General features: G+C 45.3%; 1 protein-coding gene across 5 annotated transcripts in view; it reads right to left on the bottom strand.

Annotated features, from left to right (window-relative positions):
- Nucleotides 1-21,768, bottom strand: part of LOC134944673 (dynein axonemal heavy chain 11-like) — a 697,358-nt gene that overhangs the window by 365,622 nt on the left and 309,968 nt on the right. For all 5 annotated transcript variants that reach the window (XM_063933444.1, XM_063933440.1, XM_063933442.1 and 2 more), the window contains 3 exons: nt 18,683-18,848; nt 17,731-17,833; nt 1,086-1,325 (listed from right to left, as the gene is read on the bottom strand). In XM_063933444.1, coding sequence (XP_063789514.1) covers nt 1,086-1,325; nt 17,731-17,833; nt 18,683-18,848 — 509 coding nt within the window. The remainder of the gene's footprint in view (nt 1-1,085; nt 1,326-17,730; nt 17,834-18,682; nt 18,849-21,768) is intronic.

Genomic DNA, 21,768 nt, shown 5'->3' with positions numbered 1-21,768 from the left:
ATGATTGCCTCTGCTGTCCCTTTTCGTCTCCTGAAGCCGCCGGTCCGGAACGCCTCCCCCGGGCAGGCGATGTGTTCAAAATGTGCAGTGGCTTATTTTATTTTTTTGGTTTTGAATAAACTTTATTTAACGTGGACATTCTTCTGCTGGTCCACACAGCTCTACTGCGCATGCGCCGGGGGCCTCTGGCGGTGCACACAGGAAGAAGGGTGCATGCGCACACATTGCGGCGCCGAGCCGATGTGGAAGGTGCGCTACCGCGGGAAAGGTAGGATAACGCACTCCCACATCGGCGGGGGCCTTAATCATACATTGTGGCGGCAGCTGCGGGCGTATCACCACGATAATGTGGTGATACGCCCCTGGACACATAACGTCCGTTAGGACGTTTTTTCATACATCACCCCCAAAGATCCCTATGGCTACATGCATTTTAAAGGTTTCTTGTGGCCACTTACAGTATATGGAACCTCTTGTAAAACACAATACACAAACAAATCCTGCAAAATATAAGAGTCTTTTCCTAGATGTTACTAACTTTGGGGATCATTTACATTTGTATGTAAGTAATTTTCATGACACGCCTCTCAGATGTAGCAGTACGCTCCCGCACTGATAGGTGTTACTTTCACAATCTCCCTGAAATGCTTTTCAAAAGTAGGCAAGTATGAGGTACTTTCAGGGGTGCCTTGGATTGGTAGTCCAGGACCAATTGAAATTATTTGTGGTCAGTGTAATAGGCAAAACCAGTGCTGGTGACTGTCAATCTTATTAATATGTGGACAAACAGAAGCAAATCCTGATTCCTGTCCCTCATCACGCAACTGAACCAAAGAATGGCCTATAAACACAATTTACTTAATTTAATATATCTTTCTAAATTTATCAGTAAGAAACTTTTGGCCTAGGGTGCCGTGAAAAAATTCTGATGCTTTAGGGCGCCGTGACTCAAAATAGTTTGGGAACCACTATCCTATACAATAGAAATATTTTGGATTATGTATAATGGGTATGTGTTGCTGGCGGCTATATGGATTATCTGAATCACAAGAAACTAAATGAATATAATAAATGATCAATATTACCTGAAATATATGGGTCAGATCTCTCAGATTAAAAATATAATGGAATCTAATCGCAGTGGGCAAAAAATTCTGGGTCATTTTGTGATGTAGACAAATAGCCGCTTGTATCAGTGTAGGTAGAGTTCTGACCACACTGTAACTGAAGCCGCCATGCTGGAAGTGAGCACCTATTATCTTGCTGTAGATGGTAGTTATTGCTTCTGACCCCGGAAAGTGCACAGCGAATACCGAAAAGTGTCTCTAAAAAGATAAACACAAGACGTGATAATAAACCTGCAAACTTGTTACACAGTTGTTATTAAAGTCACAGCACTGTTATTAACAGATATGAACCATGCAGGTAATACACACTGGTCTGCATTTGATTAACATTCCCTGTAGCTCTATCACAATGTAAAGTTTTACATCTCTACAAGTCATTTATCTCCATCAAACATAATATAAGATAAGCTTTATTGAACATAATATAAGATAAGCGTTATTGAACAGTGCTTGGTGTCCATGTATCTGATGTCTGAATATATAACTATTACTGCACCTCTAATGCTATGCTTGGAATAGGTTATTTGCTTGCTTGTTACTCAGCTGGAGATGGAGGCTGATTCTTAAGTTTAATGGGCTGATTCAATTATCCGCAAGTTGGACCAAAATTGCTTAATGTGGTGCACAAGGGCGGATTGGGAACAAAAAGCGGCCCTGGAAAAATTTGTACTAGTGGCCCCACTTGGGCAGCACCAGAGGTGTAAGGTCTAGCCAAGGACCATGGCGGCAGCAGCCCCCCCCCCTTCCAAGACTTTCCAGATAGTGGGGAGCTCCAGCATCAAGGGGAAGTTAAAAGGAAATAAAATTAAATATTATGAGCACATTATATGATACACCTTCAGAATTTAGGAAACTATATAATTCTTTAGAAAGATATATTTTCTTGCTTATTACAACAACCGTATCCCAATCACTATTCACTCAATCTTATATGTCAGAAAAGCAGGCAGACAGAGCATACACAAGATCATCTGCAATCACAGGCTAAGTGGCAAAGTCATTTTCATATATGCAAATAGTTTGGCATCTTACTCATTATGTCTATAAATAGGACCACATGTCCTCAAACAAAACAGGCCCCGCAGGTACACCGGCCCACCGGGAATCTTCCCTGTAGATCCTATGGCCAATCCGCTTCTGGTGGTGCATGTGACTTAAGCTAGGTACACACTATACAATCAGGGTTAATATTTGTGTGACCGTCCTGTTTTTTTTTTTTTTGTGTAATGCACAGGCCGAAACAGAAAAAATGTACCAAAAACACTTGGCTTTGATTATCGATCACACTTGCCAGAAGATATCGGCCAAAAAGTCAAGATATCGTGCAGGTTGTGGGCATTCTGTATAATCTACCCATATTTCCATGTGGGCAGACATATGCAAATTATTGATCCATGTGCCTGGAATTTGGCATATTTTTCACAAAAATTGTAGTGTGTATTGCTGATACTGGGAAAAGTGAAAGAAAGTGAAAAAACACCACTCTAGTGTGTAACTAGCTTTGTTGTAATTCAGTTAGAAATCCATGGGGGTCATTCCGAGTTGTTCGCTCTGTAATTTTTTTCGCATCGCAGTGCGACTGCGCCAAGTAAATTTGCTATGCAGTTAGGTTTTTTACTCACGGTTTTTTCTTCGTTCTGGTGATCGTAATGTGATTGACAGGAAGTGGGTGTTTCTGGGCGGAAACTGGCCATTTTATGGGTGTGAGCGAAAAAACGCTACCGTTTCTGGGAAAAACGCGGGAGTGGCTGGAGAAACGGAGGAGTGTCTGGGCGAACGCTGGGTGTGTTTGTGACGTCAAACCAGGAACGACAAGCACTGAACTGATCGCAGATGCCGAGTAAGTCTCAAGCTACTCAGAAACTGCACAGAGATGTCTTTTCGCTATATTGCGAATCTTTCGTTCGCAATTTTAAGAAGCTAAGATTCACTCCCAGTAGGTGGCGGCTTAGCGTGTGTAAAGCTGCTAAAAGCAGCTTGCGAGCGAACAACTCGGAATGACCCCCCATGTTAATGTGGTTCTCAATGGGAGTTAGTGCAGATTTTAGTTTTTAATCTATGTAATTTTCTCTAAAAAGCAGACAAATGGGTCAAATGATGAGGCTATTGGGGTGTAGATGATGTAGAACAGTAACAGGGAGGAACTGCATCCTGTGCTGGCAGCACTGGGAAGTATGGCACTGCCCAGAGCGTCCTCAGGCTACAGGGTGCGTGCCTGGAGAGAGACAGGCTGCAAGGTGCCTTTGCAGGCTTTAGGGCTTAATTCAGACCTGATCGCTGTTGTGCGAAATTGCAAAGTGGACAAAATTTGAACGACTGCGCATGCAAGGACAAACTGCAAAAAAATCCTGCATATATTTTGATTGCTAGGCAAACGCAGATTGATTGACAGGAAGCGAATGTTTGGGGGTAGTAATTGGCCGCTTTCTGGGAGTGTCAGGAAAAACACAAGCGTTCCCAAGAGTTTTCAGTGAGGGTATGTGGCGTCAGCTCCGCCCCGATCTGCCTGTTTTTTTCGCACTGTAGGATTAAGCCCTGGGCTACGCACAGACTGCACAGACTGGAAAAATCATTTGATGGTGAGTGAGTTGCAAACGGATTGGCAGCTGACTGGAATTTGTAAAGCTTTTCACACAGCTGGGCGGCAACTATCCGATCGCAAACCTCTGTAAATTCGCTGAGGTGCAATCAGGTCTGAATTAGGCCCTTAGTACTGCATTTTCTATGCACTATTTATACATACTGTAGGACGTGCTGCATTCTAACAATAGTGTGAACGATCCCTTAAGAAGCCAATCTTCCTATTAGTGTATATTGCTTTCATATGTTAGTGGGAGAAAAGCAAATTAAGAGTAGACAGGTGTGACGGAGCCCCTAATGCATAGCCAGATTAAGGGGGGGTATGGTGGGCATACTGTACCCCGGGCCCCCCTTTGTCAGGGGCCACCCCAGCCAGAGCACACTGACATCACTAGTATCCCTCTTAAGCAGCAGCAGAACCAGCAGCCAGAATGCAAGGAGGACAGTGTGCAGTGCAGGAAGAGACACAGGAGTAGCATGTTTCATGAGCTACTGACAGAGCTTTCTGACCAGAGGAAAGATAGGAGGGTGGAGAGAACTGGGACAAACAGATCCCAGCTTCTCCTCCTACCTGCTTGGGTGTCTGAGTCCTGTGTCAACTGTTATGCAACTAAGCCATTTGGGTCTAGAGATAGAGACACACACAGAGAGTCCTCCTGAGTCCTGTCCCAGTGTGTAAGTAGTACAGAGGCTGATAGAATCTTATTGGTTGCTATAGGAAACATCACCAGTTCTAAAAAAAACTCCCACATTAGTAAATTTACCCCACTATCTGCATGGTACATCACTGTGGGTGGGAAACTTAACCACTAGGCTATGGAGCCTGCCAATGTTTCAGCACAGCAGAAAGACTTTTCTCATGTGTATTCTGCGTATTTAGTGTTGATGTTCAACTTTAATAAAATCAATAATAATAACAAACACACAACAACATCCACAAGCCTAGGGTTGTCCATGCCATCAGGAGGCATTCTCAAGGTACTCACTGAGCCACCACTTGGCCAAGCATGTTCTGAGACTGTACTAATATCAATATCAGGTGGAAATGACCAATACTACAAACACAGGTCAAACCCAGGATTTGAACCAATGCCCCTAACATCACTGTGGGCAGGAAACGTAACCACTAGGCTACAGAGCCTGTCCATCTTTTTGCACAGCAGACAGACTTTTCTCAATGTGTATTCCGTGTATTTAGTGTTAATGTTGAACTTTAACAAAATCAATAATAATAATAATAATAATAATAACAACTAACACAGTACAACATCCAACTGAGGATACAAACATCATCCACAAGCCCAGGGTACCCTAAGCCACGTGGAAGCATTTCAGAGGTACTCACTAAGCCACCACATGCCCAAGCATATTCTGTGACTGTTACCAATATCAATATCTGGCGGAAAATGACCAATACTATAAACAAAGGTCGAACCCAGGATTTGAACCAGTGTCCCGGACTTCACTGTCTGTATGGTACATCACTGTGGGCAGGAAAATAAACCACTAGGCTACGGAGCCTGCCTATGTGCTTGCACAGCAGAGAGACTTTTCTCAATGTGTATTCTGTGTATTTAGTGTTGATGTTGATCTTTACTAAAATCAATAATAATACAACCATCATCCACAAGCCCAGGGTTCTCTATGCCATGTGGAAGAATTCTCAAGGTAATCACTGAGCCACCACATAGCCAAGCATGGGTGTAATTCAGAGTTGATCACAGCAGCAAATTTGTTAACAGTTGAGCAAAACCATGTGCTCTGCAGGTGTGGCAGATATAACATTTACAGAGAGAGTTAGATTTGGGTGGGTTATTTTGTTTCTGTGCAGGGTAAATACTGGTTGCTTTATTTTTACACTGTTATTTAGATTTCAGTTCGAACACACCCCACCCAAATCTAACTCTCTCTGCACATGTTATATCTGTCCCCCCTGCAGTGCACATGGTTTTGCCCAACTGCTAACAAAATTGCTGCTGCAATCAACTCTGAATTAGGCCCCCATGTTCTGAGGCTGTTACCAATATCAATATCAGGTGGAAAATGACAAACACTATAATTACAAGACGAACCTGGGATTTGAACCAGTCATCACTGTCTGCATGATACATCATTGTGGGCAGGAAACTTAACCACTAGGCTATGGAGTCTACCCATGTTTTCACACAGCAGAGAGACTTTTCTCAATGTGTATTCTATGTATTTCGTGTTGATTTAGAACTTTAATAAAATCAATAATAATAACAAACACAACTAAGGATACAACCATCATCCACAAGCCCAGGGTACTCTATTCCATGTGGAAGCATTCTCAATGAATTCACTGAGCCACCACATGGCCAAGCATGTTCTGAGACTGTTACCAATATTGATTTCAGGTGGAAAATGGCCAATACTATAAACACAGAACGAACCCAGAATTCGAACTAGTGACCCTGACATCACTGTGTGTAGAGTACATTACTGTGGGCAAGGAACGTAACCAATAGGCTATGGAGTCTGCACAGCAGAGAGACTTTTCTCAATGTGTATTCTGTGTATTTAGTGTTGATGTTGATCTTTACTATGGCCAAGCATGTTCTGAGACTGTTACCAATATTGACATCAGGTAGAAAATGACCAATGCTATAAACACAGGTCGAACCAGGGACCCGGACATCACTGTCTGTATGGTACATAACTGTGGACAGGAAACTTAACCACTAGGCTATGGAGCCTGTCCATGTTTTTTCACAGCAGAGAGACTTTTCTCAATGTGTACTCTGTGTATTTAGTGTTGCTGTTGATCTTTAATAAAATCAATAATAATACAACCATCATCCACAAGCCCAGGGTTCTCTATGCCATGTGGAAGCATTCTCAAGGTAATCACTGAGCCACCACATAGCCAAACTTGTTCTGAGACTGTTACCAATATCAGGTGTAAAATGACAAACACTATATTTACAGGACGAACCTGGGATTCGAACCAGTGAACCTGACATCAATGTCCGCATGGTACATCATTGTGGGTAGGAAATGTGGCCAAGCATGGTCTGAGACTGTTAACAATATCAATATCAGGCAGAAAATTACCAATATTTATAAACACAGGTCAACCCGGGATTTTGAACCAATGACCCTGACATCACTGTTTGCATGATACGTCACTGAGGGTAGGTAACTTAACCACTAGGCTATGGAGCCTGCCCATGCTTTTGCACAGCAGAGAGACTTTTCTCAATGTGTATTCTGTATATTTAGTGTTGATGTTGAACTTTAATAAAATCAATAATAATACAACCATCACCCACAAGCCCAGGGTACTCTATGCCATGTGGAAGTATTCTCAAGATACTCACTGAACCACCACATTGGCCAAGCATATTCTGTGACTGTTACCAATATCAATATCAGGCAGAAAATGACCAATACTCTAAATACACGTCAAACCTGGGATTCTAACCAGTGATCCGGACATCACTGTCTGCATGGTACATCACTGTGGGCAGGAAACTTAACCACTAGGCTACAGAGCCAGCCCATGTTTTTGCAAAGCAGAGATACTTTTCTTAATGTGTATTCTGTGTATTTAGTGTTGATGTTGTACTTTAATAAAATCAATAATAATAACAAACACAACTGAGGATACAACCATCATCCACAAGCTCAGGGTACTCTATGCCATGTGGAAGCATTCTCAAGGAGCTCACTGAGCCACCACATGGCCAAGCATGTTCTGAGACTGTTACCAAGATCAATATCAGGTGGAAAATGACAAATACTATAGTCACAGAACAAACGCGGGATTTGAACCAGTGAACCCGACATCACTGTCTGTATGGTACACTACTGTAGGCAGAAAACTAAACCACTAGGCTACGGAGCCTGCCCGAGTTTCCGCACAGCAGAGAGACTTTTCTCAATGTGTATTCTGTGTATTTAGTGTTGATGTTGAACTTTAATAAAATCAATAATAATACAACCATCATGCACAAGCCCAGGGTACTCTATGCCACGGGGAAGCATTCTCAAGATACTCACTGAGCCACCACATGGCCAAGCATGTTCTGAGACTGTTACCAATACCTTTCTGATCAATTGAATAGTTCAACACAGGTGACGCCAATCATATATTAAGTGGGAAGTCCAGGTAGAGAGCATTTTGTCCCTCTTGGAATGGAACATGTTGGGAGGTGTGCACAATCCAATATACACCCCCCCCCCCCCCACACACACACACACACACACTTTCCACTGGGTTCCTCCTGTCTTAAGTGCCCTGGGCACCCCCAAGGCTTAATCTGGCCCTGCCCTAATGTTGCAGTGTCATATTGCTGTCTGTCATTATATGCACATACTGTACATAGTCTGATATGGTAATAGACCTATTGGTTTAGGGTACAAAGGATATATGTGTACAGCATGAATACACTATATTATATTATATAATATACAGTATATCCCAGCCCCACATGCTCATTGTTCTACATTGGAGAGCTCTGTTCATCATTTCCATTGTAGGATAATTTTGGCATTAGGAGCAGTCTTTACTTAAGAAACATCACTAACATCTGCAAAAATTACAAAAAAAGATGCGGGCACATGCGCAGCACCTGTCCTTCGCATGCGCCTGCATTTTCTGCAGGGGGTCGCCAGGGTGGAGAAGGAGCGTTGCAGTGGCGGTGGCCGGCAAACTGGGGCCAGTGCGGTGCAAACGGGGCATGGCGGGGGCGTGATCGCAGCGGCTGCGTGATGTCACACACAGCCGCCACGGTCGGAAACATGGCAGTGGTTCTTCTGCCGACGCAGCTAAGATGCGCAGGCAGGAGGCATCCTTAATTTCTTCTAACAAGCAGAAAATAAGAATTTACTTACCGATAATTCTATTTCTCGTAGTCCGTAGTGGATGCTGGGAACTCCGTAAGGACCATGGGGAATAGCGGCTCCGCAGGAGACAGGGCACATCTAAAGAAAGCTTTAGGATCACCTGGTGTGCACTGGCTCCTCCCCCTATGACCCTCCTCCAAGCCTCAGTTAGGATACTGTGCCCGGACGAGCGTACACAATAAGGAAGGATTTTGAATCCCGGGTAAGACTCATACCAGCCACACCAATCACACTGTACAACTTGTGATCTGAACCCAGTTAACAGCATGATAATAGAGAAGCCTCTATAAAAGATGGCTCACTACAACAATAACCCGAATTTTTGGTAACAATAATTATGTACCAGTATTGCAGACAATCCGCACTTGGGATGGGCGCCCAGCATCCACTACGGACTACGAGAAATAGAATTATCGGTAAGTAAATTCTTATTTTCTCTGACGTCCTAGTGGATGCTGGGAACTCCGTAAGGACCATGGGGATTATACCAAAGCTCCCAAACGGGCGGGAGAGTGCGGATGACTCTGCAGCACCGAATGAGAGAACTCCAGGTCCTCCTCAGCCAGGGTATCAAATTTGTAGAATTTTACAAACGTATTTGCTCCTGACCAAGTAACTGCTCGGCAAAGTTGTAAAGCCGAGACCCCTCGGGCAGCTGCCCAAGATGAGCCCACCTTCCTTGTGGAGTGGGCATTTTAAGATTTTTGGCTGTGGCAGGCCTGCCACAGAATGTGCAAGCTGAATTGTACTACAAATCCAACGAGCAATCGTCTGCTTAGAAGCAGGAGCACCCAGTTTGTTGGGTGCATACAGGATAAACAGCGAGTCAGATTTTCTGACTCCAGCCGTCCTGGAAACATATATTTACAGGGCCCTGACCACGTCAAGCAACTTGGAATCCTCCAAGTCCTTAGTAGCCGCAGGTACCACAATAGGTTGCTTCATGTGAAATGCAGAAACCACCTTAGGTAGAAATTGAGGATAAGTCCTCAATTCTGCCCTGTCAGAATGAAATATTAAATAAGGGCTTTTATATGATAAAGCCGCCAATTCTGACACACGCCTGGCTGAAGCCAGGGCTAACAGCATCGTCACCTTCCATGTGAGATATTTTAAGTCCACAGTGGTGAGTGGTTCAAACCAATGTGACTTTAGGAAACTCAACACAACATTGAGATCCCAAGGTGCCACTGGAGGCACAAAAGGAGGCTGTATATGCAGTACCCCTTTTACAAATGTCTGAACTTCAGGCACTGAAGCCAGTTCCTTTTGGAAGAAAATCGACAGGGCCGAAAATTGAACCTTAATGGACCCTAATTTTAGGCCCATAGACAGTCCTGTTTGCAGGAAATGGAGGAAACGACCCAGTTGAAATTCCTCTGTAGGGGCCTTCTTGGCCTCCCACCACGCAACATATTTTCGCCAAATGCGGTGATAATGTTTTGCGGTTACGTCCTTCCTGGCCTTGACCAGGGTAGGGATGACTTCATCTGGAATGCCTTTTTCCTTCAGGATCCGGCGTTCAACCACCAAGCCGTCAAACGCAGCCGCGGTAAGTCTTGGAACAAACAAGGCCCCTGCTGGAGCAGGTCCTTTCTTAGAGGTAGAGGCCACGGTTCGTCCGTGAGCATCTCTTGAAGTTCCGGATACCAAGTTCTTCTTGGCCAATCCGGAGCCACGAGTATCGTTCTTACTCCCCTTTGCCGTATAATTCTCAGTACTTTTGGTATGAGAGGCAGAGGAGGGAACACATACACTGACTGGAACACCCACGGTGTTACCAGAGCGTCCACAGCTATTGCCTGAGGGTCTCTTGACCTGGCGCAATACCTGTCCAGTTTTTTGTTGAGGCGGGACGCCATCATATCCACCTTTGGTTTTTCCCAACGGTTCACAATCATGTGGAAGACTTCTGGATGAAGTCCCCACTCTCCCGGGTGTAGATCGTGTCTGCTGAGGAAGTCTGCTTCCCAGTTGTCCACTCCCGGAATGAACACTGCTGACAGCGCTATCACATGATCTTCCGCCCAGCGAAGAATCCTTGCAGCTTCTGCCATTGCCCCCCTGCTTCCCGTGCCGCCCTGTCTGTTTACGTGGGCGACTGACGTGATGTTGTCCGATTGGATCAATACCGCCTGACCCTGAAGCAGGGGTTTCGCTTGACTTAGGGCATTGTAAATGGCCCTTAGTTCCAGAATGTTTTTATGAAGAGATGTCTCCAGGCTTGACCATAAGCCCTGGAAATTCCTTCCGTGTGTGACTGCTCCCCAGCCTCGCAGGCTGGCATCCGTGGCCACCAGGACCCAGTCCCGAATGCCGAATCTGCGGCCCTCTAGAAGATGAGCACTCTGCAACCACCACAGGAGGGATACCCTTGTCCCCGGTGACAGGGTTATCCGCTGAAGCATCTGAAGATGCGACCCGGACCATTTGTCCAGTAGGTTCCACTGGAAAGTCTTGCGTGGAATCTGCCGAATGGGATTGCTTCGTAGGAAGCCACCATTTTTACCCAGAACCCTTGTGCATTGATGCACTGAGACTTGGTTCGGTTTTAGGAGGTTCCTGACTAGCTCGGATAACTCCCTGGCTTTCTCCTCCGGGAGAAACACCTTCTTTCTGGACTGTGTCCAGGATCATCCCTAGGAACAGAAGACAAGTCGTCGGAACCAGCTGCGATTTTGGAATATTGAGAATCCAATCGTGCTGCCGCAACACTACCTGAGATAGTGCTACACCGACTTCCAAGTGTTCCCTGGATCTTACCCTTATCAGGGAATCGTCCAAGTAAGGGATAACTAAAATTTCCTTCCTTCGAAGGGATATCATTTCGGCCATTACCTTGGTAAAGACCCGGGGTGCCGTGGACCATCCCTACGGCAGCGTCCGAACTGATAGTGACAGTTCTGTACCATAACCTGAAATACCCTTGGTGAGAAGGGTAAATTTTGACATGAAGGTAAGCATCCTTGATGTCCCGAGACATCATGTAGTCCCCTTCTTCCAGGTTTGCAATCACTGCTCTGAGTGACTCAATTTTGAATTTGAACCTCTGTATGCAAGTGTTCAAAGATTTTAGATTTTAGATTTTAAAATCGGTCTCACCGAGCCGTCTGGCTTCGGTACCACAATAGTGTGGAATAATACCCCGTTCCCTGTTGCAGGAGGGGTATCTTGATTATCACCTGCTGGGAATACAGCTTGTGAATGGTTTCCAAAACTGCCTCCCTGTCAGCGGGAGACGTCGGTAAAACAGACCTTTGGAAACGGCGAGGGGGATACGTCTCGAATTCCAATTTGTACCCCTGAAATATTACCTGAAGGATCCAGGGGTCTACTTGTGAGTGAGCCCACTGCGCACTGAAATTCATTGAGAACAAGACCCCCCCGTGCCTGAACTTGTAAAGCCCTAGCGTCATACTGAGGGCTTGGCAGAGGCGGAAAAGAGTTTCTGTTCCTTGGAACTGGCTGATCTCTGCAGCCATTTTCCTCTCCCTCTGTCACGAGCAGAAAAGAGGAACCCTTTTGTCCGCTTGCCAACCAGGACTGCGCCTGATAATACGGCGTCTTATTTTGAGAGGCGACCTGGGGTACATCCCCTTTTTTGTTAAGGCAATACTTCCAAATGCCGTTTGGAATCCGCATCACCTGACCACTTTACTGGTATAATTGGACAACGCACTTATACTTGATGCCAGTCGGCAAATATTCCGCTGTGCATCATGCATATATAGAAATGCATCTTTTAATTGCTCTATAGGCAATAATATACTGTCCTTATCTAGGATATCAAATTTCCAGTCAGGGAATCCGACCACGCCAACCCAGCACTGCACATCCAGGCTGAGGCGATTGCTGGTCGCAGTATAACACCAGTATGTGTGTAAATACATTTTAGGATACCCTCCTGCTTTCTATCAGCAGGATCCCTAAGGGCGGCCATCTCCAGAGAGGGTAGAGCCCTTGTTCTTACAAGCGTGTGAGCGCCTTATCCCCCCTAGGGGGTGTTTCCCAACGCACCCTAACCTCTGGCGGGAAAAGGTATACTGCCAATAACTTTTTAGAAATTATCAATTGTTATCGGGGGGAAACCCACGCATCATCACACACCTCATTTTATTTCTCAGATTCAGGAAAACTACAGAAAGTTTTTCCTCACCAAACATAATACCCCTTTTTTTGGTGGTATTTATATTATCAGAAGAGTGTAAACTTTTTCCATTGCCTCAATCATGCAATGTGTGGCCCTATTGGAAATCACGGTTGTCTCTTCACCGTCGACACAGGAGTCAGTATCCGTGTCGGCGTCTGTATCTGAGGTAACGGGCGCTTTAGAGCCCCTGTATGAGACGTCTGGACATGCACAAGCTGAGTAGCCGGCTGTCTCATGTCAACCACTGTCTTTTATACAAAGCTGACACTGTCACGCAATTTCAACAGTACATCCACTCAGGTGTCGACCCCCCAGGGGGTGACAACACTATTACAGACACTCTACTCCGTCTCCTCATCATTTTTCTCCTCATACATGTCGACACAAACGTACCGACACACAGCACACACACAGGGAATGCTCTGATAGAGGACAGGACCCCACTAGCCCTTTGGGGAGACAGAGGGAGAGTTTGCCAGCACACACCAGAGCGCTATATATATACAGGGATAACCTTATATAAGTGTTTTTCCCTTTATAGCTGCTGTATTGTTTTTACTGCACCTAATTTGTGCCCCCCTCTCTTTTTTAACCCCTTTCTGTAGTGTAGTGACTGCAGGGGAGAGCCAGGGAGCTTCCCTCCAACTGAACTGTGAGGGAAAATGGCGCCAGTGTGCTGAGGAGATAGGCTCCGCCCCTTTCTCGGCGTCCTTATCATCCGTTTTCTTGTATGTTTTGGCAGGGGTTAAATGCATCCATATAGCCCAGGAGTTATATGTGATGCATTTATTTTAGCCATAAAAGGTTTTCTATCGATTTATTGCGTCTCAGGGCGCTGCCCCCCCAGCGCCCTGCACCCTCAGTGACCGGAGTGTGAAGTGTGCTGAGAGCAATGGCGCACAGCTGCGGTGCTGTGCGCCTACCTTTATCTGAAGACAGGAAAGTCTTCTGCCGCCGATTTTTCCGGACCTCTTCGCTCTTCTGGCTCTGTAAGGGGGCCGGCGGCGCGGCTCCGGTGACCCATCCAGGCTGAACCTGTGATCGTCCCTCTGGAGCTAATGTCCAGTAGCCTAAGAAGCCCAATCCACTCTGCACGCAGGTGAGTTCGCTTCTTCTCCCCTTAGTCCCTCGATGCAGTGAGCCTGTTGCCAGCAGGTCTCACTGAAAATAATAAACCTAAACTAAAACTTTCACAAAGAGCTCAGGAGAGCCCCTAGTGTGCACCATTCTCGTCGGGCACAGAAAATCTAACTGAGGCTTGGAGGAGGGTCATAGGGGGAGGAGCCAGTGCACACCAGGTGATCCTAAAGCTTTCTTTAGATGTGCCCTGTCTCCTGCGGAGCCGCTATTCCCCATGGTCCTTACGGAGTTCCCAGCATCCACTAGGACGTCAGAGAAATTATGATGCGATCGCAATTTCTGCTTGTTGAAGGGGGGAAGGCGGCAGTCAGCATGCTGGGTGGCCTTGCCCTGCGATGGGCAGCCCCCAGCATGCGAACAGAAGGATTGCATATTATGCAAATAAGCGGAATTTGCAATCATTACTGAATTAGGCCCATAAGTCTGATTCTGAGTTGTACATAATGCAAATGAAAATCCAGACACCCTCTGCGTACGGAACCCAGTTAAAATACAAACTTGTAATGCGACTACCCGCAAGCTCTGAAGCATACACATCTATGGGACTGCCCTAGTCTTCTGTACATGAGAGTAGCTGTCATCATTACCACTGATGGTTACACCTACATCATGTTATGTGCAGAAGATCCATCTGAATTTAGTGTCCTCTTTGCAGACGCATGACTCAGGATAGCAAGTCATTTGGTCTAAAGGCCCATAATCCCCCCTCCCCGATGATCTCACCAAACGGTTGGTTTGTGCGCTTTCACATTGCCACCCAAAACCGCCCGTAGAGAAATGGCTGAGATGTGTACAACTTGGAATCGCATGTAAGTCCATGAAGATGTGTAAGAATCCCACAACACATTGCACAGTATGTGAAAGATCCAAGACATGGCCGCATCTAAAGTTGCATAAATCTCAGAATCAGGATTATTATCCTTAGCCAGGTGACACACACAGGCTACACAGCTCAAGTATAACAGAAATAAGACAGCGCTGACTGAGATGGATTGTCAATCAAATTACAATAATATTTAATGAATTAAAATTGCAATAAAATATTGAATAAAATAGGTCTCACTGCACTAATGAGCTTATAGTCACCATACATATAGAGATTGATCACTTGCCGCTTGATCCAATGTCCCCATGGGACCCGCACAATTGGAATGTCCCTTATCCTGGGGTTGTTGCACAATCCCCGGGCCGAATGCTTGTAGTAACAACGCTGGAGGAATAACTGTCCCAATAGTGTAGTAATACAACAGGAAAGTCCTCACCAGTAGTGCGTAGTTGTGATGATGTTCGGTCCTTGTTATATGGATGTGGGTACAAATAGCGTTTTCACAGCTGGCTGCTGCTTTATCAAAGGTCAGCAGCCAGCTGTGAAACGCGTCAGGTGTGAGCCTGTGTCACCTTTTCACTGAATACTTATCACCGCTTGGACCTCTGTGGACTCTGCCAAAATAGCGCTATTTGTACCCACATCCATATAACAAGGACCGAACATCATCACAACTACGCACTACTGGTGAGGACTTTCCTGTTGTATTACTACACTATTGGGACAGTTATTCCTCCAGCGTTGTTACTACAAGCATTCGGCCCGGGGATTGTGCAACAACCCCAGGATAAGGGACATTCCAATTGTGCGGGTCCCATGGGGACATTGGATCAAGCGGCAAGTGATCAATCTCTATATGTATGGTGACTTGAAGCTCATTAGTGCAGTGAGACCTATTTTATTCAATATATTATTGCAATTTTAATTCATTAAATATTATTGTAATTTGATTGACAATCCATCTCAGTCAGCGCTGTCTTATTTCTGTTATTCTTGTTTGTATGTATGATGTCATAGGTGTGACTAGCCTATCCAGACAGCTGCTAAATATACACTAATTGGAGCCACAGCTTGAGCGCCCCTTCCAACTTGGTTGGTTATTTCTGTTTTTGCACATACACAGCTCAAGTGCAGTTATTCACATAAACACTGTGCATGCATAGAAAAACAGTGCAACCAAGCGTGCATGCAAACCATTTACAGTGCAGCTTTCCACATGTATATGTCATGTGTGCAGTGCTTAAAGTGGTCCTAGAGAGGTGGTGGAATTCACCCCCCCTCCCCCTGGCGCCCATGCAATAAAGGTATTGCGCACGCAGTAGGCCCCAAAACAGGGGCGTGGTCTCAAAAACAAATGGGCGTGGTCACACAATAGTAATAATGGCCACAATAGTAGCACCCCATAATACACAATGCCCACAGCAGTAGCGCCCCTTTTACAATGCCCACAGTAGTAGTGCTCCTTATGAAATGTCCACTGTACTGGTAGTGCCCACAGTGGTAGTGCCCCTTATATAGAGCCCATAGTAGTGGTGCCCCTTATGCACTGCCCCCAGTAGTAGTGCCACTTATGTCACCAGGAGTGATGCCCCTTATTAAGTGCCCCCTTTACAATGCCCTCATTAGTAGTGCCCCCATTAGTAATGCCCTTAATGGTAATGCCCCGGTGTGGTATTGCCCCCAGTAGTAATGTCGCCTGTAATGCCCCCAGTCGTTTAGCCCCTGTAGTTTAGCCCCATGTAGTAATGCCCCCAGTAGTTTAGCCCCTGTAGTTATGCTCCCAGTAGTAATGCGCCCCTGTAGTTATGCCCCAGTAGTAATGTGCCCCTGTAGTTTAGCCCCATGTAGTTTGCCCCCAGTAGTTTGCCCCAAGTAGTAATGCCCCCAGTAGTTTAGCCCCTGTAGTTATGCCCCCAGTAGTAATGCCCCTGTAGTTATGCCCCAAGTAGTAATGCGCCCCTGTAGTAATGCGCTCCACTATGGGGGTCATTCTGAGTTGATCGCACCAAGCATCTTTTTGCTGCTGGTGCGATCAACTAATCTCCGCCTATGGGGGAGTGTATTTTAGCATAGCAGGGCTGCGTTCGCTTGTGCAGCCCTGCTATGCTAAAAAAGTTTCACTCAAAACAAGACTAGCCCTGCAGCTACTTACCCTGTGCGACGGATCCAGCAATGAAGGTCCCGGCTGTGAAGTCAGACATCCACCCTCCGTTCTCCCGGACACGCCTGCGTTTCTCTTACCACTCCCAGAAAACGGCTGGAAACGATGAGTAGCCACCTCGGAACGCCTCCCGCCTGTCCATCTTCTTACGATCGCCGCTGCGATCACATTTGTCGTTGGCGTCGTCGTTGCCCAGCGACGATTACCGCCAGGCAATGACGCGCGTGTGCAAAGAAACCGCCGCGCATGCGCATTTCCGTCCTGTTTGCCCCGCAGCGAAGAACCGCTGTGTGCGAACGGGTCGGAATGACCCCCTATGAGAGAGACGTCATGACGTCTCTCCCATAGAGTGCACTGACAGAGCCGGAAGCCGGAGCTCAGTAGTGAGCTCCTGCCGCCGGCTTCCGCTGTGCAGGGACAGCCAGGCGCCGCTGGTAACACTATCTCAGCAGGCGCCCGGCATCTCCCTGCGGCGCCGGCACACATTGGGTGAGGTGAGCCAGAGGAGGCGGAACTGCGTTCCGTCTCCAAGTGGAACTGACGTAAAGCAGTTCCACCCCGTTTCGGCTCACTTTACCCCCTGCATGTATGTCAGAATTTACATGGCTGTTCTGGTACACTCAGTAATGGAACATTTAGATTATTACATAATTTGTCAATTCCTGGCACAAATGAATCTTCTTCTTATACAGTGTCTGTTAGAAAGTGGCGAGAAAACTACTTGTGCTATAGAAATACAATTTATTATACAAAGATGTACTGACCTTTTCCCCAGTCGCTATGGTTACTACAGATTATATATCTGACAGGTCAACTCATGCATCAAATGTAATGCCTCGTACAGTAAAGACAAGTGACATGCTGAATGACACATTACCTGGAGCCGAGGATTAATGGAAAAACTTCCAGCAGTGGGATTCATGCACGTTATGTACTGGCAGTTGTGTATTTCTTTAGCTACCAATTTCTGTCTGTCATACCTGTAGTAATCACATAAACACAAATACTAACTCATGTGGTGCCAGGTTCAATGATAGCATCCAACTTACAGCTCTGTTATTATCTAGAAACAGGCAGCTCATGATATCAGATTGCGAACTGTATGAAGAAAATAAACGAACATATATTGAATTATTCACTGGTTTTAATTCTTGTGTAATTTGGAAATATTAAATACGTCATTCACATTTATGGAATTATTATATTACTTCCTAGCAACTCATCTACAGATCTCATACACCAGCATGGCAAGTGCCTTTGGATGTGATACAAGAGTCCGGCGGTCACATGACCTATGGTATGTGATGCCTTAGCTGAGGTTATTAGTATGCAGATTGTGTAGAGCAGGGATTATTGATCCATATGGAAAACTAAACACAAGGTTCATTGTTAACTCAGGTCAGGGAATTTCTGTAGGGGGGGGGGGGGTCCAAATGTTTGATTTTAGAACAATTGTCGCCAGCCCATGAGGGATGCATAGTTAGTATGTAACAAGCTATAGTCTGCTCCAAACAAAGTGCAGTGTATGTAATACAATACTTCAGGCCCAATGATCACAGTAAGCCACTTACCAGATTCTCTCTCTGGTGCGATGATTGAGCACTGAGATCCACAGACACACACAGCAGACTTGGGAGGAATGTGCAGCATCTCCATTCCGTCCTTTATGCTGCATGTAGTGGTCAATGGTCAGGCTGTGGGGAAGTGTGTGGGGGGGGGGAGTTCCAGGTAACTGGAACCCCCCCTCCTCCCCCCTGCAATTGCCTATGTACGTAGCTGTCATGGTCATTTTAATAAGAAATGAATATAGGGAGGTTACGTATACTCACCAATGACTGTAATCTAGGTGTTGTCTAATTAAGGTATGAGGCTGCACTGTACTATACGCATCCACTTCTGGCATGTTGAGATCATCTATGAAGTAAATCAGTTTTTTGGTGCCTGGTGGGGAATAGTTCCGTCCAGCTCTCTTTTCCAAGGGCTTCTCTAGTATGCCTGTTTAAAATAAAATAATCTTGATAATATTTATTTCTAATATTACTATGAAAGCTACATTCCAGGTGACATGAATCATAATTGAAGACAATCAATAGATTAAATTCACAAATAGGTACAGTAGAAATGACAGAAAGATTAAAAAGTGTTCTATGAATTATTTACATTATTTGGCATTTGGCTGCAACATTTTTCACACTTAGAATCACCACTATAATTCGGTCTTAAGTGTCAAGCCCTAGAGTAATATGTCATAAAAATATTCAATTTAGAGTGGCCAGCTCACCCCCTCTTCAAATCCTCAATGAGCCATAGCATAAGACCACCTGGTCTGATGTCAACCACAGGAGACCAAGAGTGCGGTGGGGTCACCCTGCTATAGAAAGAAACAGCCCCGGGTACCCCTACATTCCAAGCTCCCTCGGCTATTAACTTGATTGAGACCTCCATCCATTGTATCAAACATGTACAAACCATTAACACAAAACTTTATTCAAATAAAAAAAATCCTAAAACCATAAAACCATAATTAATACGGTAACTTTTTTGCCTGCACACTGTGGGGTAAATTTGCTAAGATGGGAGTTCTATTTAAGATGGGATGTTGCCCATAGCAACCAATCAGATTCCAGGTATTATCTTCTAGAAGGTGCTAGATAATGGAGAAGTAGAATCAGATTGGTTGCCATGGGCAACATGCCATCTTAAATAGAACTCTCATCTTAGTAAATTTACCCCTGTATGTCTGCTGCTGAATATCAAAGCAGGAATTTTCAGCCAATCACAAGTACTTTTCCTAACTGGCAGCTTGTAATAGGCTGGTAGTGAAGTGGAGTCCCGATTGCTGCTGATTCTAGAAAAAAAATTTGGACAATGGTGGATGAAGAAAAAGAAGAGATTATTCATCATGGTGTTGATTAAATGCATAAAGTAAATCATAACTCAATAAACTCATAAATGATTTATAGTTGATTTGAGAGACACTTTATGCAACTTTTGCATGACAGCAATGTACAATTAACTCTAATTGTCCTGTGTGCACTTCAATGACATCTCCTTTGGAGGTCAATAATTTCTGCGTGAGCTGCTGGCCCTCCTATATTCACCTGTGGACAATGGAACAGATAGGTTTAAATAACGACTGTGCACCATCAATCTACCACTGTTTTATGCGCAATTATTGATCCATTTTCTTCTGGACTGACCAAAAGTCACCCCATGAAGGGAAGGGGGCCCTAATTTGCACACCATAATTTAGTAATGAGGTGCTACTCTACTTGAGGCTTAATACAGTATACAAGGGAAAAGAGGTGCAGGTGCACTATCTCACATTAGCTCAACCTGTAATAACCAGAGGCATTTAGCATAATCCTGGCCATTGGGTAAGTCCCTAACACTAACTATAGGGGTTCAGGTCTGGGGGGCAGGACACGCCAGAGCCACCCAGCCAGACAACCCCAGTGCACCGCAAGAGTGATACAAATAAAGGGTTAAAGAAGTAGGAGCAGCTAATGCTGAGGGTGTGAGTGATGTGAGGAGTGAAAGAAAATGATGTGAAAGTGTTACATATATATAAAACAAACTATAAGTGCCATAGTGTATTGAAATAATGTTAGGTTGCGATGCTCCGGGAATGCCCAGCCATGGCAGGTACAGTGACCCCGCGCCCCAGAGATTCCCCCCAATATTGACTACTATAGTAAACAAATGTAGAAGTCTTACCTCAGTGTGCTCACTCCACTTATGTAGGTCAGAGTGCTGGGCTAGCTATTTAAAATCAGTAAGGGGTGGGTGGGGCAGGGTGCAAGGTGTCTCATGCCTTCAGATGTATGTATAAATACATAAAATCAGTTATGAAGGGAAGGGGGCCCTAGTTTGCACACCATAATTAAGTAATGAGGTGCTACTCTGCTTGAGACGTAATACAGTATACAAGTATACACTCCTCACATCACTCACACATGCAGTTTACCTGCTCCTACTTCTTTAACCCTTTATTTGTATCACTCTTGCGGTGCCCTGGGGTTGTCTGGCTGAGTGGCTCTGGCGTGTACTGCCCCCCGGGCCTGAACCCATATAGTGTTAGGGACTTACCCAATGAGAGGCTACCTTGGCGCTGTGGGTAAGCTCATAGCCCTGGCCAGGATTATGCTAAATGCCTCTGGTTATGACAGGTTGAGCTAATGTGAGATAGTGCACCTGCACCTCTTTTCCCTTGCATACAAAAGTCACTCCACCAAGGACCATAACAACCACTCAGGTTGTATACAAATCTGGCTTTTTTGGCAAAAGACTCTACAGACTCTGCTGCATTGAGAATGTCTCCAATTAAGCCTGTGATGTTAATTCAAATGACTTATACTTATTGAAAATAAAATTTTGTCTTTCCACTGTACTACAAGTAATAAATTGCATATAAGGCCTGATTCAGTTGTGGTTGGAGAAGGCATTGCTGCTGCTTACCGCCGTAGCTCCTTCCCAAGGCCAGGAAATCTCTGTTGGAAGATTGGAAGATGGAGGTACTGGCTTTGGCACATGCCTCCATTTTGTGAAAGGCTGCCGTCGCTGCCCCTCCCCGCCCCCAAATGGCTGCAGATGGTCAATCTCTTGACGTCAGCAACCGTACTGCGCCGACGATGCAGGACCCATACTGCAGATGCACAGTACGGGTCCGATGCATGTACAAAGTACCGGTCATCGGTATGTATCGGATGTGAATCAGGCCCATTAAATTGATTTAATAATAGGAAGGCACTGAATCCAGGTTTCATCAAAACTTTTAATAGAATTCTAGTTTTCCCAATCCTCAAGATGTGCTAATTCTCTCATACTGTGCAGGGCAACAAATATAAACTTGGGGGGGGGGGGTATAGTTACTAAAGTGCAGGTTTTCAAAAGTGGAGATGTTGCCCATAGCAAC

This window comes from Pseudophryne corroboree, chromosome 7, assembly GCF_028390025.1.
Source record: "Pseudophryne corroboree isolate aPseCor3 chromosome 7, aPseCor3.hap2, whole genome shotgun sequence".
In the NCBI taxonomy this organism is placed as follows: domain Eukaryota; kingdom Metazoa; phylum Chordata; class Amphibia; order Anura; family Myobatrachidae; genus Pseudophryne; species Pseudophryne corroboree.
Note: the sequence above shows the minus strand (reverse complement) of the source record. Positions and strands in the feature narration are given on the sequence as shown.